Source organism: Penaeus vannamei, chromosome 4 (assembly GCF_042767895.1).
Source record: "Penaeus vannamei isolate JL-2024 chromosome 4, ASM4276789v1, whole genome shotgun sequence".
In the NCBI taxonomy this organism is placed as follows: domain Eukaryota; kingdom Metazoa; phylum Arthropoda; class Malacostraca; order Decapoda; family Penaeidae; genus Penaeus; species Penaeus vannamei.
In genome coordinates, this window is record NC_091552.1 from 17,298,925 (window position 1) to 17,323,924 (window position 25,000).

The following is a 25,000-nucleotide window of genomic DNA, read 5'->3' on the forward strand; positions in this document are numbered from 1 at the left end:
TTGTCGCCGCTCTTATATAAGGGTGTAACATTTGCGAATTTCCAACTTTTTGGTAGTTTACCTTGTCTTAGTGAATTTTGAAATATTAACAATAAAGGAGTAGACAGTTCTTCGACACATTCCCTAAGAACCCAGTTAGAAATTTCAACGTGTCCCTCTGCTTTGGTCTTGTCTAATCCTTTTAGCAGATCTTTTATTTCGTTCTTTTTGAGGGTGATATTTTCGATGTTCTTTACGTCTGTACGGGTATTTGCCATATCAAAGCATGGATCCTGAACAAACACTGACTGAAATTTCTCATTTAGGATTTCACACATTTCTTCCTCCTTAGAATATATAATGTTATTGTCTTTGATAGCGCTAATTTGATCCCTACTTTTAGTTTTACTATTTATGTAGTTAAAGAAGAGTTTTGGTTGACTTGTGCATTTGTTTATTATGTCCTTTTCAAAGTCTAATTTTGCCTCTCTCATGGTTTGGGTATACTCATTTCTTCCTACTTTATATCTTTCATATGCTGCCTGAGATCTATGCCTTCTGAATCTTTTCCAAAGGAGATGCTTTTTTTCCCTCATTTTCTTGCATTTGTCGTTGAACCATTTTGGCCATTTCTTGCTTCAATTTTGAATTTGGGTATGAATTTTTCCACTCCTTTTTTATAGATCTCACAAAATTTTGCATACTGAACATCAAGGTTCTCATCATCCAGAAGTGTTTCCCAGTTTATGTTATCAAAGAAATGTTTAAGGCTTCTATAATCACCTCTTTTGTAATTGTACTTTTCCTTTCTTTCTTTGCTTACGATGAGTTTTTCCTGTAGCAGACAGTATTTTAGTTTAATCACTACATGGTCGCTTTTTCCTAAAGGAGGACAGTATTCGATATCCTTAATATCGTCGTTATGCTTTGTAAATATTAGGTCAAGCATAGACAGCCTATCTAGCCCTCTTATCCTGGTATGATTTGTTACATTCTGGAAAAGGCAATGCTCATTTATGACATCTAGTAATTTAGCATTCCAAGAATGTGATTGTGCTCTAGGATCGAGACTTTCCCAGTCGTTTTGCTATTAAAGTCCCCTGTAATAAGAATTTCTGTTGAATTGGTTTCCGAAAGTTGTAGCACTTCTTCCAGGCTCTTTATTGTCTCTTGAATTAGTTTCTGGTAATTTTATAGTGACCACGCCGATGTTTGAGGTGGCATGTATACCGTGGTTATTATTATGTTTACCCCATTTGTTTCTACCTCAATTACCTTCATTTCCACTATGGGGTCCTGATAAATTTCTAACTTCTTTATAATAATTCCTTTCTTTGTTAATATTGCTACACCCCCTCCATTTCCATCTGCCCTATCTTTTCTCCAAATATTATAGTCTTTAAGCCCTAATGTTACATCGTCTGTGGAGGGGTCCAGTTTGGTTTCAGTGATGCATATTACATCTGGTTTATCCATATCAATTATTGTCTCTAGTTCAAGCAACTTCGAAGATAGACCATCAATATTTGTGTAAACTATTTCTATATAATCTTTAGGTATTAAATTTGGTTGCAGGGTTAATGTTTGTCTACCTCTACATTTTGGTTCCGATAGTATATTTGCTTTGCTTGGAGACCTCTCACCCTCCAAATAAATAAGTTTTTTTTCCTCTTCAGTCCTTTGTTCATTTTTGTTTTTTACTTCTTCCAATTTCTTTTGTAGTGTTACTCTGTCATCTTTGGTCATGTTTTCTCTTATCCAGATTTTTTTGTATTCCTCATGGGTGGCCAGAACTTTGGCTTTCTTTATTATATCAGTTACTATTTGCTTATTCAAGAATGTTACGTTTAGAGGCCGTTTCTTTCCCTTTTAGAATAATCCTAGCCTCCTGTGAGCTATGATATTCTGCTCGGCGAATTCGGGATTTATGACCTTGAGAATATCTACAATTAATCTCTTGTCTTCGTTGTATCGTTCAATTCCATCTTCTACAACTTTTTCTTTGTGTCCCAATATTACTATGTCCTTGTTTACGTCAGCCAAATTAGCAATATTTCTTGCATGTTGCCCAAGGTGGGATTTGAATTCATTCTTCTTAATCGTTGCTGCAAGCTGTGTTTTAATTTCCTCCTTTGTGGTCTTGATGTCTTGTTCTATCTTTTTTTCCATTTCATTCACGGTTTCCTTTACTTTTGATACATCTGCATATGTAGCTGTCATTTTCTTGGCTTCTTCCATTATTTGAGCTTGGCTGTTTGTGTGTGTGTGTGTGTGTGTGTGTGTGTGTGTGTGTGTGTGTGTGTGTGTGTGTGTGTGTGTGTGTGTGTGTGTGTGGGTGTGTGTGTGTGTGAGAGAGAGAGAGAGAGAGAGAGAGAGAGAGAGAGAGAGAGAGAGAGAGAGAGAGAGAGAGAGAGAGAGAGAGAGAGAGAGAGAGAGAGAGAGAGAGAGAGAGAAAAAAAAAAGAGAGAGAAAGAGAGTGAGTGAATGAAGAATGCACCAACATTATTGAAAGAATATACACCAACTTCAGTAGACTTTATGTGGTCTGCAGGAAGAGAAGGAAGGAAAAGGTAATGTGAATCATAAATAAAGCAGTAATAAAATATCTCTTTACTAAACAGAGAATACAAATAACAATGGCTCCATGGATTCCAGAAGTCAAATTTATGTATAATCTATAATAGATTATGTACAGTATCCACACACAAAAAGAAAGATTGCTTGGCAATCTCTGTTATAATATATTCAAACAAAAGCAATTCATTATGAAATGGGTATCATCAATAATGAAACAAAGCCATTAATGACAAAATCATTATAAATAAACTATCAGCAGAATATCAAAATTACTGAATCATAAAGCAGCATAATTAGTAGGTACAATGAATAGAGATGACACCAAAAGTGGGAAAATGTGTAATTTCCCTTTTGTTTTCTCACCTGTGAGGTCACAATACAAGTAACCCCACTGTGCCCACAAATCATACCCACTGTGGTGGACACGCTGTGAAAATAATAATAATAATAAAAACATAAATTATCCCTTCCATAGGCATTTTAAACTTTGTTCCTTAACTTCAAGACTTTTGGCTTGGCAAACTGAGCAAATTTACCTAACATAGCCTTGGAAACAAGCCAAAAACATAAGCAGGTATCCATCACTATACAGAGGATGACAGTCCTTGAACATTAATTTTAAGGTGAGACCTTATACCAATAGCATTTTCACATGGCTTTATTGTTGATTTCTAGGCATTCAAAGTAAAGAAATTATTGTAAAAGAAAACCTGGTTAAGGACATTTAGAGGCAAGAATTATTAAAATAAGCATGAAATTATAATACAATTATAAAAAAAAAGATAAATACATAAAAATTAATAATAGATATGATGAAACTGGGGTAAAGAAATTACTGAATGATAATTTCAACACAGCTTTCCCTTAGCCTTTTTCCCTACATTATGTCAGGTCCTATGCTTAAAGTGCAATTATCAAAGATATAACACAATCACAGGACCATGTAAAGATCACACATAAACACTGCAATACTGAGGCACAAAAAATTTCTGGAAGTGTTTGATTGTAGCCATGTCTGGGTATGTTCTCTACTTTTAAGTTATAGAGATCATATAATAGCCTAAACATCGCTTACAGATTACATAATCTATCACAAAAAAAAAAAAACATACATAGAATTCTGGAGGCAATAACCAGACTGAACTGCAAGGAATGCCTGTATGCCATTAAATTTTCAAGGATAAAAAAAATGGTTGTGTAAACAAAGTATTTAAAATATATGATGTCTAAATTACATAAATATACTTTTTATAACTGATGTGGTTATTACAACATAACCTTCATTTTATTCATTTTTGAAGCTTTTTTTCTTGAACTTCCTTAGTATACAGTATATTTTTCATGTAGTAACTAACTTTTCTCGAGGACATGCACTTTGCCCTGGGCAAGAAGGCTTTTCAAAACTTCCATTTCTGCCGTTATTGACTTCAGTACCTCAGCTTTTTCCTGCCTCATTTTTTGTAACTCTGCAATGGCCTTGTCCTCCTCAGCCTTAGATTTCTCCATTATTTCCTCAAGTTTTTTTTTTACCCTCTCTATGTTCTTCATACTCTTCTTGTTAGAAGTTTCAGTAGTAGACTCATTTTTTCTCTTCTGTCCACTTATCCTCTTGTGTACTTTGGTGATCTTCTCTTCACAGGCATTATCCTTCAAATTGATATCTCTCTCCTGTACATCACTTTGAATTACACTGCTGACACCTTTCCGACTTTCGGATTCCTTTTCATGCATTTCCTTTTCCTCAGACTGGACTCTCCCTCTTTGGTTATCATTTTCCACCAACTCTCTTAGCTCTCCTTCTTGTGCTGCATCATTGTGATTTGGTAAAATCTGTTGGTCATCATTCTCCTGAGTTTGCTGATACTCCTCTGTCTCCACTTCATCACTAACTTCTTCATCAACTACTCTTTCAGATACAACTTTATCATTTTCTGAACTGACACCTATAGAAGTGCCCATTTCTCTGCTATTCTCACTATCTGAATCTTTTGAACAATTTTCCAAAATATTATCAGTGCTCTCTTCAGGGAAAGTTGAAGAATCATCTTTCTCTGGATGACATTCTAAATCTGGATCTTCTTGACTAGTATTATCTCTAACTTCAGTTACAAACATCCCTGTTTCCCATTCAGAAGTGTTTGTATCACTTTCCCATTTCATGTCAACATTGTCATTTTGTACATGACTATTTGCCTCAGTCAACTTGGTATTATGTACTGTACTCTGTGTATCAGTGTTCCCCTTACTCTTAGGATAAGTATCTGTTGGTTCAGAGTTGCCATTGTCTTGCTTAGAGTTTACAGCATCTGGTATTCCTTTACATATTCTGACATGGTTATCCTCAACTGTCCCTTCTGATAACTTAGTATTTTCCTCCTTTACTGAGACCAGTAAGTTAGTTCCTAAATTTTTGTCTTTATCAAGTGCAATGTCATCGTTTGTGTTATCACATTGTGCATTATCTTCTTGAACTGATAACTCTTGTACTATATGTTTATCCTCTGCAACATCATCCCTATATACACCCTTCACTAATCTTGTATTTTCAACTGATGAAATTTGTACTTCTGTCTCCTCCTTCCCATCAATCTCCATATCTGTTGCCATCTTTTCTGATGGCTTTGTGTTTTTATTTGACTCTACTAGAGTCTCATTTATATCCTCTGATATCATTCTATCTTGGCTCCCATCTGATGACTCTTGAGCATTCTTCTTTTCATCCTCAACCTCATCACCTTTAGCATCATTTTTGCCTGGTTTTCCTTGTTCCCTATTCAAAAAACTTTCATCCTCCAAGTCTGTATTCTCAGTCCCTGTAGAATCATCAATATAGCCATCATTTCCACCCTTATCACCCAGTCCTAATACCTTTCCATCCTCTGCCCACACTTGATCATTCAATCCTTTTTCATGGTTATCTGAGTCTTCTTTTCCACCATTCTGCATATCACCATCCTTTACTTCATAATTCTCTTTTTTATTGTTCATCCAGTGATCACTTACATCCTTGTCTTGGCTATTCTCCCTCACAAACTGGCCTTCTTCTTGTCCTTGGGTAAATACTTGAATAGTGATCTGGTCACTTATATCCATTGAGCTGCTGGAACTATCTGAGCTGAAATGACATTTTTCAGCATCCTTTTTCTCCGCACCAGTGGGACAATCTGATTCTGACATTTTGTTACATAAACTGTTCTGCTTTCATGTGTTGCACCACTGCAACATGTGAGGAAGTTTACTACCCTGAAGACTGGAAGTCTGAAAGAAAAAAATTTGTATATTACTATGACAAATACTGAAGAAAAATAGAAAAGCAAAGCACACAGTGAGGTGCCTAAAATCATAGAGTATCAAATGCCATCAGAGCTGAAATTGAGTTAAGAAATTGCATTATAACCAAATATCAATACCTAGTGCAATAAAAACAGTAAATTATCCAACTAAAGGAAGGAATCTGTCCTTTGATGTGCATGCATGCATGCATGCACACACACACACACACACACACACACACACACACACACACACACACACACACACACACACACACACACACACACACACACACACACACACACACACACACACACTTATACACAAACAACACACACTTATATACAAACAACACACATTTATACACAAACAACACACACTTATACACAAACAACACACACTTATACACAAACAACACACACTTATACACAAACAACACACACTTATACACAAACAACACACACTTATACACAAACAACACACACTTATACACAAACAACACACACTTATACACAAACAACAAACACTTATACACAAACAACACACACTCATACATGTACAGGCACACACATTCTTATACATGCACTCAAATACACTCATACACTCTCACACTCGTGCACAAGCACACACTCATACACATTCCCACATGCACTCACACACTCATTCACACTCACACCCAAGAACGAGAAAATCTGGGACTTCAGGGACAGACAACTCAATAAAGCATAATACATTTTGAATGTAACTTAAAGTGAGATCCTACCCTTCAATTTGAAACAAAAGGCAAGTGAAAATTGTCTCACTTTCCCAAAAAAACATTACCACGCAATCAGCTTCAAGGCACATTTGATATATACATATCTTACCAAAAAAAATAAGAATAGTACTGAAAGTAAAGTAATATAACTTTACAAATGTGAATAAAATAAAGGTCTCACCTATGCCATGGATAAATAATCACTCTTCAAACTATGACAGTCTACTGTACTACAACACTTTCATCAGAACAGATTAGTTTTCTTTGAGGTTACTTGTGCTAATGTATGGTTGGATAGTTACAAACTCTAAGGACTTGGCACATGCAATTTCAACACAGTCCACTGTCTGTTTTACTTTATTTATTATGTGCATCTCTACATTTGCCATTCCCACCTGGCCTATAAAATCGTTACTATGAAACATTCTAAGAAGAAAAAACCTGATAAACCAAAACATAAAAGATCTACTAGAGTTGGGTCTGTTAACCAAATGGAAGATAATGTGTAGTATCCCCCTTTGAAGCAATTACTTTTGGGTGTATAATTTTTTATTTAGTTGTATTTTGCATTCTTATTGTTTCACTCAAATTTTAGTCTGCTAAATCTAATTTTACCTATCCAAACTTATCCTTTCTCATCCTATCCTATCCTATCCTACCTAAATCCCATCGCATCCCATCCTATCCTAATCAAACTTAACCTGACCTAACCTATACTTTAACCCAATCCAATACATTGTTCCCAGCCAAAGAAAGCTTCCTCCTCCCCTTAACAGAGGAACTTATCAGGTGAGGGGACGTGAGGGTTAACCGGTGGATGGGCAAAACGACCAAATTCTACATTTATTAAGCCATTCCCTGGTGTTGGAGACAAGTCTGCTATGAAAGTCGGGTTAAAACTACACCATAAGTGTTGGTAACTATTAGCCATTGGTAGATACATCGGTGTTTGTGACACAGATCTTAAAGTCAGATTTAACAAAATTGGACTTTAAAAATCTAACAAAACATTTTTTCATCCATTTCGAAAGATAGTCATCAAATGACAAAATTACTACTTACCGACTTCGTCTGTGATCTACTGCTCCTCTTGAACGCACCATAACACGAACGATCTGTTTTTGGAAATGATTTTCGTTCATTTGCAACACCGCTAAAGATATTAATATAGCAGTAATAACCCGCCGATAATTGGGACCAATTATGATATATGTATTTATCATTTATAATGTAAATAATTGATATGTAAAACTTATGAAGGAGGAATATGTTGCGTTCATAAGCTTTTATTTGAGATTTATAAGAACTAGAGCTTAGCAAGTACTGACAAACGTGGTTGTATTTCATCTAATCTTTTTCACAAATTCATCTTTCTTCTAATATGCGCGTTTTTTTTCTTGAAAATGTAAAGATCTTTTGCATCTACCGGAGCCAAAATATTTAGGAAAATAATAAACAACCTAATTCAATTGTTCTAATTTTGACATTTTGATAATGTAACTGGTCATGTTTATTTGATGTCTTTTTTTCTAATCCAGATTACATATTAATTATGGATTCCATTTTCTATACAAGTGCAAGTTCATCAAATATTGCAAAGTTCCATCTAAAAAATTTAGGCCCTTGAACAACTGAGTTTGCGTTGAAGCACTGTGAACAAGTGCAGTTATCAGTCAAAGGCTACATTATTTTTTTCTCGATAATATGCAAAGAGGGCTAGTTTTGCTTATACAAAAAAAAAATAATAATTATAACAATAGTATTGATAAAAATAATAATAAAAAAATTAAGGCAGTTCGCGTTCTTTTAGTTCAGGATTATGTAATAAATATTTCGTAAAAGTTTTATATGATTCTGTTGAATTTACAAAATAAATTATCTTAATAGTTTATATAATTATTATGTTTCATATTAACTACCCTGAAATATACAAAATATACGTATTTTTGCCAAATATTACGAGATATGGATATAGCATAACCCGGTTTTAAAAAAAGATAGCCAATTCGCTCATAAACATTAGCTGAACCTTTTGCCCTTTTCCGACTCGGATTCATTGCTAACACAAATAATGGTTACAACAGAAGATATAATTGAAGAGAAGGAAGAAAAAAAGGCTCCAGTCTTCAAAAATCCTGAATTCCAGGTAGGCAACATTTTATCATTGGCTCTCCGTAAGACTATGAACATGATCGCAGTGTAATGGTTTCTACGAAAAATAAGAAAAATTATGTAAAACACTCAAAATTGAACCAAATCACCCCAAATCACGAATGAATGGTGGAAATCGATGACTTCATACGTATGCTGTTCATATTAAAGTTCCAGAACTATTACCTGTTTCAGTTTCTGTTCACCAGCAAGTGACACTTCCTTTTTTGATAATAGATCACCAAGGTCTACAAGATCTAGCTTACCAGAATTAGAAATTAAAAGGCTTATTGATTTTGGCTAAGTCATACATATATTGTTGCAGTACATTGTCATTTGTACCAAAATGCTTATTGACCGAGGGAGTTTAACCCCAGACCCCAACCCAATTGCTATATTTCCCTGCGCAGCAGTCTCCAGACCACCATACACCCACCATGGACTTTTTCTCTGCGTGGTAGATGTTGTGATCTATTTTCTCAGTATCAGGGTGTGTGTAGTTTTTCTCTTTATGACAGTCATTTGATTTTCCCAATTTTACTGCAGTCATCATGTAAATGTATACTAAAGTATCACTTACATGTTGCATAGTTTTCTTAATACTAGGAAATGTTGCAGTTGAAGTGTCTTGTTGTATATATGTTCCATTACAGGTAAAGTTTACCTGGCAATGTATGGTAGTGTGAAAATGAAACTGAAATCGTTTCTTTGAATTACAAAACCTGAGGCATCTTTTTCGACGGGAATTAGGATGTCCCGAGATGTGATGCGACATCAAAAGCTGTCTCGTGATCAGAGGCGAGACAGGCCTCGAAGCTCCGCCCATTTCTGTGATGTAATGGGAATAATCGTGGTTGACGGCTTGCTATTTTACTGTACTGGTTATTTTTTCAACAGGTACACAGTATATTGGAATATGATATCCAAGATGGCTTTTCATATCTTATGGTGGGTAGTGCTGTATTATAGATATCCAATATAAGTATGAATATGCATGAAATATCCGAAGTAGGAGGAATGTATCTGGCAACCCGATTAAAGATAACAGTCTGCTCAATTCCTGTCGCATTTCCCGTAACCGCTGGAAAATATACCTCTGGACTTTTTATAGTTTAGTTTTGGCAGTATACTACTTTTCTATAAAATTATCTCCTCATTTATAAGGGTCAATCCCCAAGAAATCACGTCTTTATTTGTCAGTTGAGTTACAATAATTATGATTACAATTTGAAAATCATTTAGCTTTTTAAGCAGAGGCTCCATCCCCATATTCACAACTGTTTTACTTATCCATCTCCTCAGTTCTTTCTATGGCTGTGTCTTAGTATAGTCACATTATAGGATTTTAGCATTAATAGTGGTAAGGTGGTTTTTAAAAAGCTTAATTATAGGTAATTTTATCCAAATAAATATCAGAGACAGACAGAACAGTTTACACTAATTGAGAATAATCTTATTGAAAAAAAATTATATACATATCATGTTTTTCACAAATATTTCATCATAATAAGTTTCAAGTCAGTGTAGAAAGGGTTCTTCAAAGCTTCAAATTATGTTAATTTGAATTCCAGCACACCGCATTCCGTAGCAGCAAAAAAAGAGGATGGAAGAACTTGAAACAGATTATAGCTCTGGAAAGGGGCTACACCTGGCCTCATGATGCTGTTCACTGTAAGTCCTACATTTGTATGAGTATATATTAAATAAAATACTGTGGTTACACATTCAAAAGTAGATTTGAGGATATACACCTTCAAAGGGGGTCTTAGACCAATTTTTTTATTGAAACTATTATTAATTTAAGCATCAATATCTTCACTTTAATGCACTACAATCACAAAATAGAGTCATTAAGTGACTATATTGATGCTCATGTTAGAGATGGTTTAAATTGACAAAAATTTAATACTTCCATTGTTGGGCAGTTAGTATGAGACCCCCTATGGACATGCATACCTTTATTTATTATTGATCATTTATTTTGCTGGCTTCCCCAAAAATATTGCTAATTTCTTTGGGAAGTCTTCTAAGTCTAGCATAATCATGCCCAGTATGGCCATTCAGTACTTTCCTCTCACAATTCTTTTCTAATTCATCTCAGTCTAAACTCCAACCCATACAACAATAACAATTAATTTAAGGGATTACAAAAATATCCTCCAAGTTATCCCACAGAAATCTTTCCTTTCAGATAGCAGCATTGATGCCCCTCCAGCCTTTACACCAGCCAAAAAATATTCAGATGTTTCTGGATTACCCGTAAGTCATATTTAGTTGGTACTTTGTAGTCATTTTATTGATATAGTGCATTTTAGAATTATATATGATGGTTAAACCCATAAGAAATGCCAAAGGCAAGAAAAGACATTGTGAAATTGGAATAGAAGATAGCATTCATTTCTTAATATTGTATTCTGAGAAAGTATGTGGACTTAGGATACTACCATAAATTACCCTATGATGTCTGAAAATAATGGATATTCTCTGATTTTCAGGCCAACTACACTGACCCTCTAACAAAACTGAGATATGCAGATTCTTCTGAATTTTATAGGGTCCGTGATCTTCCCATGGACATTGTCAATGGTCTATTAGAGCTGAGAAAAGCTAATAGTATAGTTGGATGATTGATGCTCATTGTATACATGTGTATCTGGTCAAAATTATTTATAGTTTATGTATATTTTTTATTTTGTCAATTTTATATAACATGAAAATAAATATCATGTATTCTTTCACTTACATCAAATAAACTAGAATTGAAACTATATATTAATTTTCTTACCATTCTCAACTATAAATAGAAATATTTGCTTTTAATATAAACCGACAATCACTATACTGCACAAAAAATTGTATACAAGCCACTAAGTAATGAAGAATTTGATGCTTAAGTTTGTACAGAGAAATGCTTGTATCACAATATTTATTCATGTGTAAAGTATTTCCAGGAGACTGATTCTTTCTTTAGGTAAGCCAAGCCTTAATGATGTTAAAACAAATAAAAAGGCACCTTGTTAAGTTATTTCAACACCTGAAATGAACCACTTTTTGCCTAAAAGAAGTACTAAGTGTAAAACCAACTAAGTCTTCTGTATTGCCTTTTTATGTAAGGCAAGCTGTGCACACATATAGTCTCATTAAACCAAATTTACATTCCAGCAAAAAATATGTAAAATTCAGGGAAGCCAGCCTACATTGAATCTTCTATACCCATTTGACACAAGCAGCTACATTCAAATATAAGCTGTGAGTACAAGCTATTTCTATCAAGCAGTTAAGAGGTAATGAAATGAAAATGTATCCCAAAATATTTTTATTTGAATTATACCCAGTCCATATAAAAAAATGGTCATACATCTAACAAGCATGTCTTTTTTTCTGGAAATAAAGAGAGGGCATTGGTTTCATCAAATTCTAATTAATCATGGCAGTGAATGGCTCCTAGCACTTCAAAATTATTTCTGCCTTTAAATATTTGCTTGCTAAATAATTTGCTTCAATGTGACCAACTGATAGTTTTTCAGCATCTACATTTGTATATAATGCAAGTTGATAATCTAGGGAATTGTTGAAAATTTAATATTTGGAAGCATAAAGGAGAAATGTTATCCTTTTGAGAGGCATAAACTTGACATCTCATGCTGAAAAATAAGTCTAAAAATATGTAAAAACTATCCATTGGTCTAAACTTGTATAAAATACAAAATACCATATAGCATATATAAAATGTCTTGCAGCAACCCAATACACTGGTGTAGTGTTTTATACTCCCTTAAAAGTTAATAACAGATCTGAGCTTGCACCATTTTGGCTATATGAACAAATCATAATCTTATAAAATACATATTTTCTTCAAATTACCTTTTCATTAGCTGTAACTGTGATGTTCCCTGCTGAAGTGTAGCGAGTGACACAAAAGAAATCAGAAAATGGTGAAAAATATTTGATGATCAATGCTTATATCTACATGTAATTTAATCCAAAGCTTAAGTTGAGCAACAAAGGACAAACCCAAGAATTAAAGTGGGTCCCTTAACTTTGCAGAAATAAGGTCACGTCTGCCGAAATGAATTTTTAATTTGGGATATTACAGTAGCCAGTGGGATGGTTACTTCTATTATTCCCTAACCTAACCTTGATCCAAGCTGATGCCTGTACTCATATTCAGAGCTGTGTAATTGGGCAGGATCTGGTCAAGTGAAAATCCCAATGTAATGGCCAAGCAACTAATCTAACTAAAGGATATACCACCAGAAATCACCATAGTGATTCGATTTTGGTGAGAATTGTTTCATATATGCATTTTGTTTTGAATCAACTTCACAGCATGGAAATGAGGTAACAATAAGAGAATAGAATAGTAGGTGTAGACCAACAGTTCTCAAAGAGTAGCATGCTATGTGTAGAACATTTCCTACTGGCTGTTACTATTTTTTTGCACAGCTACTAAGCACAGATGACAATATGAGAAAGTTTTGACTGCCCAATATTACTTTCTTTGGAGTTGAGTCAGATAAAACACGGAAAATTAATCAGAAAAGAAAAACAAGGAAATTTAATGGATAATAATACAGTTAATATTAGCTTCTGCTTTTCCTAGCCTTTTTATGCCAAAACCTTTGAATTTTGGTTGAAAGATTTGAACCTAAAACACCTAACAATGGGCTGATACAAGTAAAAGTTCTCTAAAAGTAGACTCCATGTCACATATCTCACTTCAGCAAAGTGGATTACAAATAAGCTGTATTCACTAATGAAAATATGAAGAAACATCAGTAAGTTTCTAAATTAATGTACACTAAAACCAATATTGACCAACAAACAAATATCAACCAATATCAAAAAAATATGCAATTAATTTTACCAACTGTAAAGCTCAGGTGGACTGAGTATATCTTCACCTTTAACCTTAAAATTCTCTGATAAACTTTGAACTTTATTAAACATAGTACCAAAAACAGACACTAAATTACGACATACAAACCACATGATGACCAAAACAAATCATTAACAAAATAATACATTTTACAACTGGATGGTCCAATACTACCATATGCAGTAACAGAAAAATACTGTAGGAAAAATATTCAAAATAACTGAAAAAAAAATTGTTCTTAATAAATGTTATGATAACAATTTCCTTAAAATATATGACTTCATAAATTTTCCAGAAATTAAATTCTTTGTAATGTCATTTCACTACAAGCAGGCATCCTGACAAATACTCCAAATTGGGTTGATGCACAAGATGCACATATAGCATTTAGGCTTATACTCCATACACAATGACATTTATGCTCAACTTTACATATCCGTTATCCACAAAAAATGCAGGTATAAGCATTTTCCTTTATTATGTCTCTATGACATAGAATACTTGTATTCTAACTTAAGGATTTTAATTTCCCAGTATTATTATTACACAGATCAAGTATACAAAAATACTTGGAAAAAAGAGGAAAACAAGGGAATATGATTATTAATACACACTCTCATTTTATACTTTCAATTCATTTGCATTTAAGGTTTTGTTACCCTGTTAATATTAGAACCAAGCTTCATTGAATGAATATAGATGATGTATTCTATAAAGCATGGGAATACATATCAGATTCTTTGATTATGTATCCATGCAGATGTGTATACGACCAGCAGCAGGTTTCCACCATATTAATGTAGCATAGGCTGAAGTTAACACTGAAAAAATGCTTGATAATTACAAGAACATAGAAAATAATTAACATGTCTTATGTAATCAGTTCATTCTAGCAATCTTCTTAATAATTAGTAATTTTGGATCTTTGGCAAATTATTTACAGATCAATCCAAATGACTTACATATTAATATACATGTTTGCACATACAAGTTCAGATCTATGATGACATTATCATATTCATTAACAATATAGAAAATAGCACCTTCAGATTTCTAAATATAATAGTAAACTGAGCCATCAAATTCACATCATTAGTTTCAGTAAAATACAACACAGTTCATGTGATTATAAGAAAATCTTTCAAACAAATCATATTAAAAATGCTATCTTAGTTTTCTGTAATTCAACTACTATTTCATATGCGAAAAGTAAGCAATGGATCTTTTCTGAATCTGTGTTATGTATATTTGCCTATATATATTTATATGTGTATGTCCTTCACTGTGTTTGTGATTATCCATACAAATGGAACTGTGTATGGGGTTGGGGGGATGTTTTCACTGCTTTTGCTTGTGTTTGTGATGATAGGGAGACAGGCAGATATAATGCACACAATAGGCATAAATGGATAGATGCACAGATAAAGTGACAGCAGAAGATACATTTGCATTAACATATGTGTATATATGCACATGCACATTTATACATGTATGTAGGCCATACAAAGTGATACTAGAGAGTGAGTGAGTGAGAGAATGGAAGGGGTGGAAGAACAAGGATTAGGAAAGAAAAAGGGACAAGGATAGTTAAGGGGAGCGGATGGGAAGAAAAGAACAGAACAGAACAGAATAGAAGAGGGAGGGTAGAGGGAAAGGGAAAGAGAGAGGGAGAGGGAGGAGAGGGAGAGAGATGCAGAGGGAAAGGCAGAGAGAGAGAGAGTCACACAGAAAGAAAGAGAGAGAGAGAGTCACACAGAAAGAAAGAGAGAGAGAGAGTCACACAGAAAGAAAGAGAGAGAGAGAGAGAGTCACACAGAAAGAAAGAGAGAGAGAGAGAGAGAGAGAGAGGGAGAGAGAGAGTAAGAGAGAGAGAGAGGGACAAGAAGAGAGAGTAAGAGAGAGAGAGAGAGAAAGAGAGAGAGGGATAGGAAGAGAGAGAGAGAGAGAGAGAGAGAGAGAGAGAGAGCAGAGAGAGAGAGAGAGAGAGAGCAGAGAGAGAGAGAGAGAAGAGAGAGAGAGAGAGAGAGAGAGAGAGAGAGAGAGAGAGAGAGAGAGAGAGAGAGAGAGAGAAGAGAGAGAGAGAGAGAGAGAGAGAGAGAGAGAGAGGGGAAAAAGAGAGAGAGAGAGAGAGAGAGGGCGAAGAGAGAGAGAGGCGAGAGAGAAAAGGGAGAGAGAGAGGGAGGAAGAGAAAGAGAGAGAGGGAGAGGGCGAACGAGAAAAAGAGAGGAGAGACCAAGAGAGAGAGAGAGAGGAGGGCGAGACGAGAGAGAGAGGGAGGGCGAGAGAGAGAGAGAGGAGAGACGAGAGAGAGAAAGAGGGAGGGCGAGAGAGAGAGAGGAGGAGAGGAGAGAGAGAGAGGGAGGCGAGAGAGAGAGAGAGAGAGGGAGGACTGAAAGGAGAGAGAGAGGAGGAGGAGGGCGAGAGAGAGAGGGAGGGCAACGAGAGAGAGAGAGAGAGAGAGAGAGAGAGAGAGAGAGAGAGAGAGAGAGAGAGAGAGAGAGAGAGAGAGAGAGAGAGAGAGAGAGAGAGAGAGAGAGGGGGGGGGGGGGGGGGGGGAAGAGAGACATGGTTGGATGTAGTCACTGTTTCTGCTAATGTTTAACCCATTGGCGCCGGGTGTCACGTACGTACATGCCATGGCTGTTGTGGACCAAACGCCGGGGGTATCATGCCATGCCCATTCCATGCGCTACCTGAAAACAAATCGGAAGGAGTTTGTTTTTTTCTCCTCCACTAAATGCATGAAACTTCATTTATATGATAAAGATTTTTAACAATGCTTCCTAAAGTGAAGGTAAACCTTCAAAATTTTAATATTTTTATAAATTTTAGCAAAATAAAAGCTTTTAGGTGCTATATGTCGCTCACAAACTACCGATCGAGCCGGGCACAAACAGGGGAAACTGCTGGTGCGCGCCAACAAGCCGGTGCGTACGTAAACTTGACAAAATTTTTACCTGTCGCTGATGGGTTAAATGCTAGGGAGATTGATAAAATACACATCAAGCAAACCGTGCAATATCAAGATGAAAAGGTATATATAATTTGTTAATGTGACTGTAAATAAATTATGAAAGAGATAAGTACATAGATGTATAGTGAATGTCAGCAGGAGTAACTAAGTAAATAGTTATTTATATAGAATAGTTAGGAGATATGCTGGCAGCTTAAAATAGATGTGTGTCCAGATTAATGTCAAAGTTGTCTGTCTGTTGTGTCCAACTTATTGAGTGTGTGTGTGTGTGTTTGTGTTATATGCATCTATATATGAACAGGCAAACACATTTACACTTAGAAGCATTCTGATACACATGGACTGTACATAGAACCATTATCTAAATATTCATAACAAAACAATAAATGAAACAATGTACATATTCAGTTTTCAGAATTAGAGTATCTCTGCAATAGCTGAGTGTGGCAAGTATCACAGACTCTCACTGGTCGAGCGGAAGAGGGCAAGGGCATGGTATTATCACTACAGCTATGGCAAAATATGTTCCCACAGTGCCGACAGTGGTGTCTACGACGGGATATGCTAAACTCTTTCTCACAAAGACGACAGTGAGAAGCCTCTTTGTCTGGGGCCCATTGAGCATCACGTAATGATTTACTAACATCACGTAGGTCTGCCATCTTGAGCTTTGATTCTGACAAAGATGGGTGTCCAGATTAATGTCCAAATTCTTCAGTTCTCTCTTGATTTTCAACTGTTGATATCAGCTGGATATTGTGCTCCCTTCAGAACCTCATATTCTGATAAATAGTATTTTGGTCAGTGATAATTAATAACTCGCTGCATTTGCTAATAATCAAGAATTTCTATCATGAATAATTACTAAAGTTTTGCTGGGGAAGTGTTTTGTGCCCAGTCGCACCGGTGTGACATTGGTTTTGTGATTGGCTAGAATCCCATATGTAAGCAATGTCTGTTGTGTCCAACTTTTGGCAGGTGTGTTATATTTTTTGTTTTCTTAATAAGGACATAAGTTCAACCCCTGTCTATGAATAATGACCAAGCGACAGCTGGCGATACATCACAGATTTAAACACATTTACACTTAGAAGCATTCTGATACACATGGACTGTACATAGAACCATTATCTAAATATTCATAACAAAACAATAAATGAAACAATGTACATATTCAGTTTTCAGAATTAGAGTATCTCTGCAATAGCTGAGTGTGGCAAGTATCACAGACTCTCACTGGTCGAGCGGAAGAGGGCAAGGGCATGGTATTATCACTACAGCTATGGCAAAATATGTTCCCACAGTGCCGACAGTGGTGTCTACGACGGGATATGCTAAACTCTTTCTCACAAAGACGACAGTGAGAAGCCTCTTTGTCTGGGGCCCATTGAGCATCACGTAATGATTTACTAACATCACGTAGGTCTGCCATCTTGAGCTTTGATTCTGACAAATGAGCACCAAGTTCTTCAAGCGTTCTCTCTTGATTTTCAACTGTTGATATCAGCTGAATGTGTGCTCCCTTCAGAACCTCATATTCCTGATAAATAATTATTTTTGGTCAGTGATAATTAATAACTCACTACATTGCTAATAATCAAGAATTTCTCATGAATAATTACTAAAGAGGTTTTACTGAGGAAATGTTTTTATGCCCAGTCCCTTGATGTGACATTGGTTTGTGATTGGCTAGAATCCTATATGTAAGCAGTACTTTTGCCTGTTTTGTTTCTTAATAAGGACAAGTTCAACCCTGTCACAGATAATAATGTCACAGCTGTGATACATCTAGATTTAAATTTATCAATTATTTTTTCCAAATTTATGATCAGAAAGCAAACAATTATTTTTATCATTAATAGTGTTTATCAAGAAAAAAATGGTTAATGGTTGAAACAAATGAATATGCTAGACACTAAAGGTCATATAGCACTATGGTAAAGTATTGTGGCAAAAAGGGTAAACATGAGTTAAAGATAATGATTAAATGTGTTAGATGTCAACGGTTAAAGAGCATTACAGGATAGTATGGTAGTGAAAAGGGTAAAGTGTGGGAGCAAATAAAGTAAAACAGAGATTTGTAAAAAGGAAAAGGGTTAAGTGTGAAAGAACAGTTGAAATGGAGTGTATCTTGGCGACTGGGAAGAGCAGAACACTGTTTAAGGAAGAAACTTAGCCAAAACTAATATGAAACAATCAATGGGTAATATATGGGTAAAAAGAGGTTATTGGAGAAATAGGAGGAGTAAGGAAAATCTGAGGGCAGGCTGTGTGGACTGGGAATGAGCTAATAGGGACTGGGAAGAGGAATTAGGTGAAATATCAGAAGAATGTCAGGTGGGAGGACCCAGAAGGATACTGTTGCGACAAGGGATTCAGCATTCAGGTGGGAGCAATAAGGATAATGGAAGAATGAAAAAGGATAGAGGTGTATTGGGAGAGAACCGGGTTGGAAGAGGGTGAAACTTAAGGAAAGAGCAGGATGGGTGTCGGCAAAATACTTTGTCTGAAGAGAGAATAGGAATCGAGGGACTGGAAGGTGGATGAGGAAGCAGAGCATTCTTTTGGGTCATATTTAGGAAGTTCTGGATTTCTTTAAAAGTTTCTGGAGGGGATTTAGGTGAGGAGGTCTGAGAAACAAAGGTCTTCTCATGAGGAATAGGTAAAAAGAGAAAAACCTTGTCGCCTTACTTACTGTAAGTGAGGCCTAGTTTAAATCTGGCTTTGCTACTGTAGAATTCAGAAAATGTGGGCAGACGGCTCCTAATAAAATACCTTATGGGAGCCCACTATAACTGGAACAAGTACATGACTGAGCAGGGCAATTTGGTTTTAGTCATAACCAGGTTGAGAACATAGAGGCCAGCGGGCTGTAGAATGAGCAGTGTTCAGTTAGATTTAGCCCAAAGCTTGCTCCCAACAGTAACAGGACTGGGTGAACTGGGCAAAACACTCCACCAATATAAACTTCATGCAGGAGGGTCATGTCAACAAGAAACTAATCTTATGAGCAATATTGGTGTACGACCATGCTGACCTCTGAGAGGAATAGTCACCAGCATTGTACTGCCACTGCATCATAGTAAACAAGGCAGGCAGAAGTAGGTTGTTTTCACAATCTGACCAGTTTTGCAGTCTGAGAGACAGATACAATTCCGGCACCAAAGTATTAAGGCGGAGTGAGTTCAGCAGGAATAGGTTTACCCAGTGAGTCAGTCTAGTTTGATAGTGCTTGAAATTGGGATTCAGATGTAAATGTCACAAGGCATGAACGATTGGAACAGCTACGAGCTTTGCCTGGTGTGTCTGGAACATTGTTACAAGAGAGCAGTATTGTGAAAGCAAAAGGGAGTTGTAAGAGGTAATCACAAAGAATTGATCTAGGCTGGGCCAAGAGTACTCAAGGTTGCAGAGTCTGAATCCAGTAGGAGGAGGGCGGGATGAAGATGGGGTCATGTGGAGTGAAGCAGTATAAATAGTAGTAATGAGGGGTAGGTGGTAAACAATGAAGAATCGTGCTGTAGAAGATGGAGTGGAGAATGTTTTGAGAAAGGGATGGGGTGCATTCTCAAGGTTGAATAATGACTATGACATGGGTGGTTTTGGGATGGATAAGCATTAGTAAACATTGAGGAAGGGTATTTAGTACCAGTGGTTAGACTACACGTCAAAAGGAGGAGGTAGAAGGGGTCAGGAGAGCCAGTGAAATTTAATCATTTAGATAAAATTGGTTAATAAAAGAAGCAAGCCTTAATACCCCTAACAAGGATTAAAGAAGCTCCATTGCTAGCCATAGTGAATCTGAAATATGTGGGAAAGAATGGTCTACCCACAGGGTTCCCCATAAAAGGAATTGAGGGTAAGCAATTCTGGGGAGTAATGCCATTGCTCATGTGCAGGCTGTTCTGACTGACCTAAAAGCCAGCCTTCATCCTTTTGGCATAGCTCTCACACCTTAGGAAGTGGTCAGGAGGGGATGAAGAAAAAGAGAAGGAAGGGAAAGAAAGACTGGCAAAGTTATTTGAGGTGAGGGCTGAGGACCTGATCCCCTACAATGGGCCTCAGTCTTCATGCTCCTTGGCTTCTCACACAGCTGTGAGCAAGTGATTGGGGGCCCAGAAGTATAATGTATTTACATAAGGAATATACAGATAATAATAAAGGTGTCATTGCTTTTGGCAGGACTTTTGCCTACATGGTGTTCTCATATGGTACTATTGATCAATAAGTACATTGGACTAGAGCTGCTCCCCTACCTCCCCCAGTAACCAATTTCAATGTGGTATGTTGGGGATGGGACTCTATAAAGCATATCTCAGCAATTTCACTATAATAATACATCCTGTTTGCTAGTACAACAAACTTGACAAAATATTTTCATATCAATGCAATAATATTAACAACATAACTGAACTAACATCTTCCTTCTTCTGCAACTCAACTATCTACCTCTGGGAATTGACAAGGATTCTGGTCTTTCATCAGGGTCTCTTGCCAAGGACTATTGACCTCACGTTCAATCTTAAGATCAGTTCTAAGGTGGACGAATGGATCTCCACCATCTGATATCTGAAATATAAGTGAAGCTGTATTTCTCTGTTTCCTCATAAATTTCACACTGATTCAATATGTATATAGTATTTCTTTCATCTTGGAAGAGCACCTAAATTTAAGTAATTAATGGTTGAAACAAATGAATATGCTAGACACTAAAGGTCATATAGCACTATGGTAAAGTATTGTGGCAAAAAGGGTAAACATGAGTTAAAGATAATGATTAAATGTGTTAGATGTCAACGATTAAAGAGCATTACAGGATAGTATGGTAGTGAAAAGGGTAAAGAGGGGGAGCAAATGAAGTAAACTAGAGATTAGTAAAAGAGGAAAGGGTTAAGGGTATAGGGCGACTGGATGAAATGGAGTGTATCTGTGACTGGGGAAGAAATAGGAACACTGTTTAAGGAAAACTGGCAAAAGAGCTAATATGAAACAATCAATGGGTAATATGGGTAAAGAGGGTTATTGGAGAAATAGGAGGTAAAAAATCTGAGGAATGAGCTAATGTGGACTGGGGAATGAGCTGATAGGGACTGGGGAAGGTGGTGAAATATCAAGAAGAATGTCAGGTGGGGAGGGACCCAGAGAAGGATACTGTTGCGACAGAAGGGATTCAGCATTCAGGTGGGAGCAATAAGTATAATGGAGAATGAAAAGAGGATGGGGTGTATTGGGAGAGAGCAGGTTGGAAGAGGGGTAAAGGAAACTTAAGGAAGAGCAGGATGGGTATCGGCAAATACTTTGTCTGAAGAGAGAATAGGAATCGAGGGACTGGAAGGTGGATGAGGAAGCAGAGCATTCTTTTGGGTCATATTTAGGAAGTTCTGGATTTCTTTAAAAGTTTCTGGAGGGGATTTAGGTGAGGAGGTCTGAGAAACAAAGGTCTTCTCATGAGGAATAGGTAAAAAGAGAAAAACCTTGTCGCCTTGCTTGCTGTAGAGTGAGGCCTAGTTTAAATCTGAAAACTGCTACCTTAAATTCAAGCTCATAGGCAGGGCAGCTCTAATAAAATACCTTATGGGAGCCACTATAACTGGAACAAGTACATGACTGAGCAGGGCAATTTGAACAGTCATAACCAGGTTGAGAACATAGAGGCCAGCGGGCTGTAGAATGACAGTGTTCAGTTGGGTGGCCAAAACGCCAACATTAACAGGACTGGGTGAACTGGGCAAAACACTCCACCAATATAAACTTCATACAGGAGGTCATGTCAACAGAAACTAATCTTGGCAATATTGGTGTACGACTTATGCTGACCTCTGAGAGGAATAGTCTAGCATTGTACTGCCACTGCATCATAGTAAACAAGGCAGGCAAGTAGGTTGTTTTCACAATCTGACCAGTTTTTGTCTGAGAGACAGATACAATTCCGGTACAAGTATTAAGAGCGGAGTGAGGTTCAGCAGGAATAGGTTTGCCAGTGAGGTCAGTCAGGTTCGATAGTGCTTGAAATTGGGATTCAGATGTAAATGTCACAAGGCATGAACGATTGGAACAACTGCGAAGGGAAACTTTGCCTGATTGTGTCTGGAGACATTGTTGCAAGAGAACGGTATTGTGAAAGCAAGGGGTTGTAGGGGTAATCACAAAGAATTGATCCTACATGGCTGGGCCAAAGAGAGTACTCAAAAGGTTTGCAGAGTCTGAATCAGTAGGAGGAGGGCGGGATGAAGATGGGGTCATGTGGAGTGAAGCAGTATAAATAGTAGTAATGAGGGGGTAGGTGGTAAACAATGAAGAAGATAGTGCAGTAGAAGATGGAGTGGAGAATGTTTTGAGAGAGGATGGGGTGCATTCTCAAGGTTGAATAATGACCTGTATGGGTGGTTTGGGATGGATAGCATTAGTAAACATTGAGGAAGGAGTATTAGTACCAGTGGTTGGAGCTACGTCCAAAGGAGGGGTAGGGGTCAGGAAACCAGTGAAATTAAATTTAGATAAGGTAGTTAATAAAGAGGCAAGCCTTAATGCCCCTAACAAGGATTAAAAAACTCCATTACTGGCCATAGTGAATCTGAAATATGTGGGGAAAAGAAATGGTCTACCCCTCAGGGTTCCCATAAAGGGTAAGGGGTAAGCAATTCACCAAGGGTAATACCGTGCTCATGTGCCAGGCTGTTCCTGACTGACATAAAGCCAGCCTTTCATCCTTTTAGAATGGCTCTCACACCTTAGGAAGTGGTCAGAAGGAGGGGATGAAGAAAAGAAGAAAAAGGAAAGGGGGAAAAAGAAAGACTATGCAAAGTTATTTGAGGTGAGGGCTGAGACCTGATCCCCTACAATGGGCCTCAGTCTTCATCTCCTTAGCCCCCTCACAACAATGAGCAAGTGATTGGGGGCCCAGAAATTATAATGTATTTACATAAAGGAATATGCAAAAGATAATAATAAAGGGTGTCCATTACTTTTGGCAGGACTTTTGCCTGCATGGTGTTCTCATATAGGTACTATTGATCAATAAGTACATTGGACTAGAGGCTGCTCCCTACCTCCCCCAGTAACCAATTTCAATGTAAGACATGTTAGGGGATGGGGCTCTATAAAGCATATCCTCAGCAATTTCACTATAATAATACATCTATTTGCTAGTACAACAAACTTGACAAAATATTTTCATATCAATGCAATAATATTAACAGCATAACTGAACTAACATCTTCCTTCTTCTGCAACTCAGCTATCTGCCTCTGGAATTGAGCCAAGGATTCTCGGTCTTTCATCAGGGTCTCTTGCAAGGACTGACGCCATTCACGTTCAATCTTAAGGTCCGTTTCTAGGGTGGACGAATGGATCTCACCATCTGATATCTGAAATATAAAGTAAACTGTATTTCTCTGTTCCTCTTAAATTTCACACTGATTCAATATACATATATAGTATTTCTTTCACTCTTGGAAGAGCACCTAAATTTAAGTAATTATAAACCACACAACTTTTATTTCAATATAGCAACAAATATATTTCTCAAAGAACCTGAAAGGATTAAATACCTTTTTATTCAACAGTTGTAAAATAAAGTAGTTATATCCCTATTGGTCACATGAGTAAGAGAAGAGTTTTTATTACCCAAAGACATTCATTTATTCATCCCTTCTTTCATTTAAAAAACTGACGCACACACACACACACACACACACACACACACACACACACACACACACACACACACACACACACACACACACACACACACACACACACACACACACACACACACACACACACACACACACACACACACACACACACACACACACACACACACACACACACACACACACACACACACACACACACACACATATATTGTGACAAATAGAATTAAAACTAAAAAACTAAAAAATCTCTCCCTTCCTCACTCTCTCTCTCTCCCTACCTTCCTCTAACCCTCTTTCTCTCCCTGCCTTCCTCTAACCCTCTCTCTCTCCCTGCCTTCTTCTAACCCTCTCTCACTCCTTACCTTCCTCTTAACCTCGCTCTCTCCCTACCTTCATCTAAACCTCTCTCTCTCCCTACCTTCCTCTAACCCTCTCTCTCTCCCTACGTTCCTCTAACCTTCTCTCTCTCCCTGCCTTCCTCTAACCCTCCCTCTCTCCCTGCCTTCCTCTAACCTCTCTCTCTCCCTACCCTTCCTCTAACCTTCTGTCTCTCCCTGCCTTCCTCTATCTCCCTCCCTCTCTCCATACCTTCTTCTAACCTTCTCTCTCTCCATACCTTCTTCTAACCTTCTCTCTCCCTACCTTCCTCTACCCTTCTCTCTCTCCTGCCTTCCTCTAACCCTCTCTCTCTCCCAAACTTCCTCTAACCCTTTTTCTCTCCCTCCCTTCCTCCACCCTTTCTCTCTCCCTAC

At 37.0% G+C, this 25,000-nt stretch overlaps 3 protein-coding genes across 5 annotated transcripts in view; 1 reads left to right on the plus strand and 2 right to left on the minus strand.

Annotated features, from left to right (window-relative positions):
* Positions 1-2,574: 2,574 nt before the first annotated feature.
* On the minus strand, positions 2,575-7,889 carry LOC113802526 (M protein, serotype 5). 2 transcript variants are annotated; one of them, XM_027353132.2, is made up of 2 exons: positions 7,649-7,889; positions 2,575-5,814 (listed from the first exon to the last, which is right to left on the minus strand). In XM_027353132.2, exon 2 carries the CDS (start codon positions 5,731-5,733, stop codon positions 3,907-3,909), a length of 1,827 nt encoding a protein of 608 aa, XP_027208933.2. In that variant the 5' UTR covers positions 5,734-5,814; positions 7,649-7,889; the 3' UTR covers positions 2,575-3,906. The 2 variants fall into 2 exon arrangements, with proteins under 2 accessions (XP_027208933.2, XP_069976907.1); XM_070120806.1 differs by lacking the exon at positions 7,649-7,889 and adding an exon at positions 6,768-6,787.
* Positions 7,890-8,570: 681 nt separating this feature from the next.
* LOC113802527 (INO80 complex subunit C) lies at positions 8,571-11,505 on the plus strand. Of its 2 annotated transcripts, XM_070120807.1 has the most exons (5): positions 8,862-8,888; positions 9,635-9,685; positions 10,309-10,408; positions 10,929-10,996; positions 11,233-11,505. In XM_070120807.1, exons 1-5 carry the CDS (start codon positions 8,877-8,879, stop codon positions 11,362-11,364), a joined length of 363 nt encoding a protein of 120 aa, XP_069976908.1. In that variant the 5' UTR covers positions 8,862-8,876; the 3' UTR covers positions 11,365-11,505. The 2 variants fall into 2 exon arrangements, with proteins under 2 accessions (XP_027208934.1, XP_069976908.1); XM_027353133.2 differs by lacking the exons at positions 8,862-8,888; positions 9,635-9,685 and adding an exon at positions 8,571-8,732.
* A 6,164-nt stretch (positions 11,506-17,669) lies between these two features.
* The window catches only part of LOC138861471 (RUN and FYVE domain-containing protein 2-like), a 10,485-nt gene continuing 3,154 nt past the window's right edge, over positions 17,670-25,000 (minus strand). The window contains exons 2-3 of the mRNA XM_070120811.1: positions 23,805-23,957; positions 17,670-18,130 (exon numbers count right to left, since the gene is read on the minus strand). Of these exons, the coding sequence (XP_069976912.1) occupies positions 17,765-18,130; positions 23,805-23,870 (432 nt within the window). The 5' untranslated portion in view covers positions 23,871-23,957 and the 3' untranslated portion in view covers positions 17,670-17,764. The remainder of the gene's footprint in view (positions 18,131-23,804; positions 23,958-25,000) is intronic.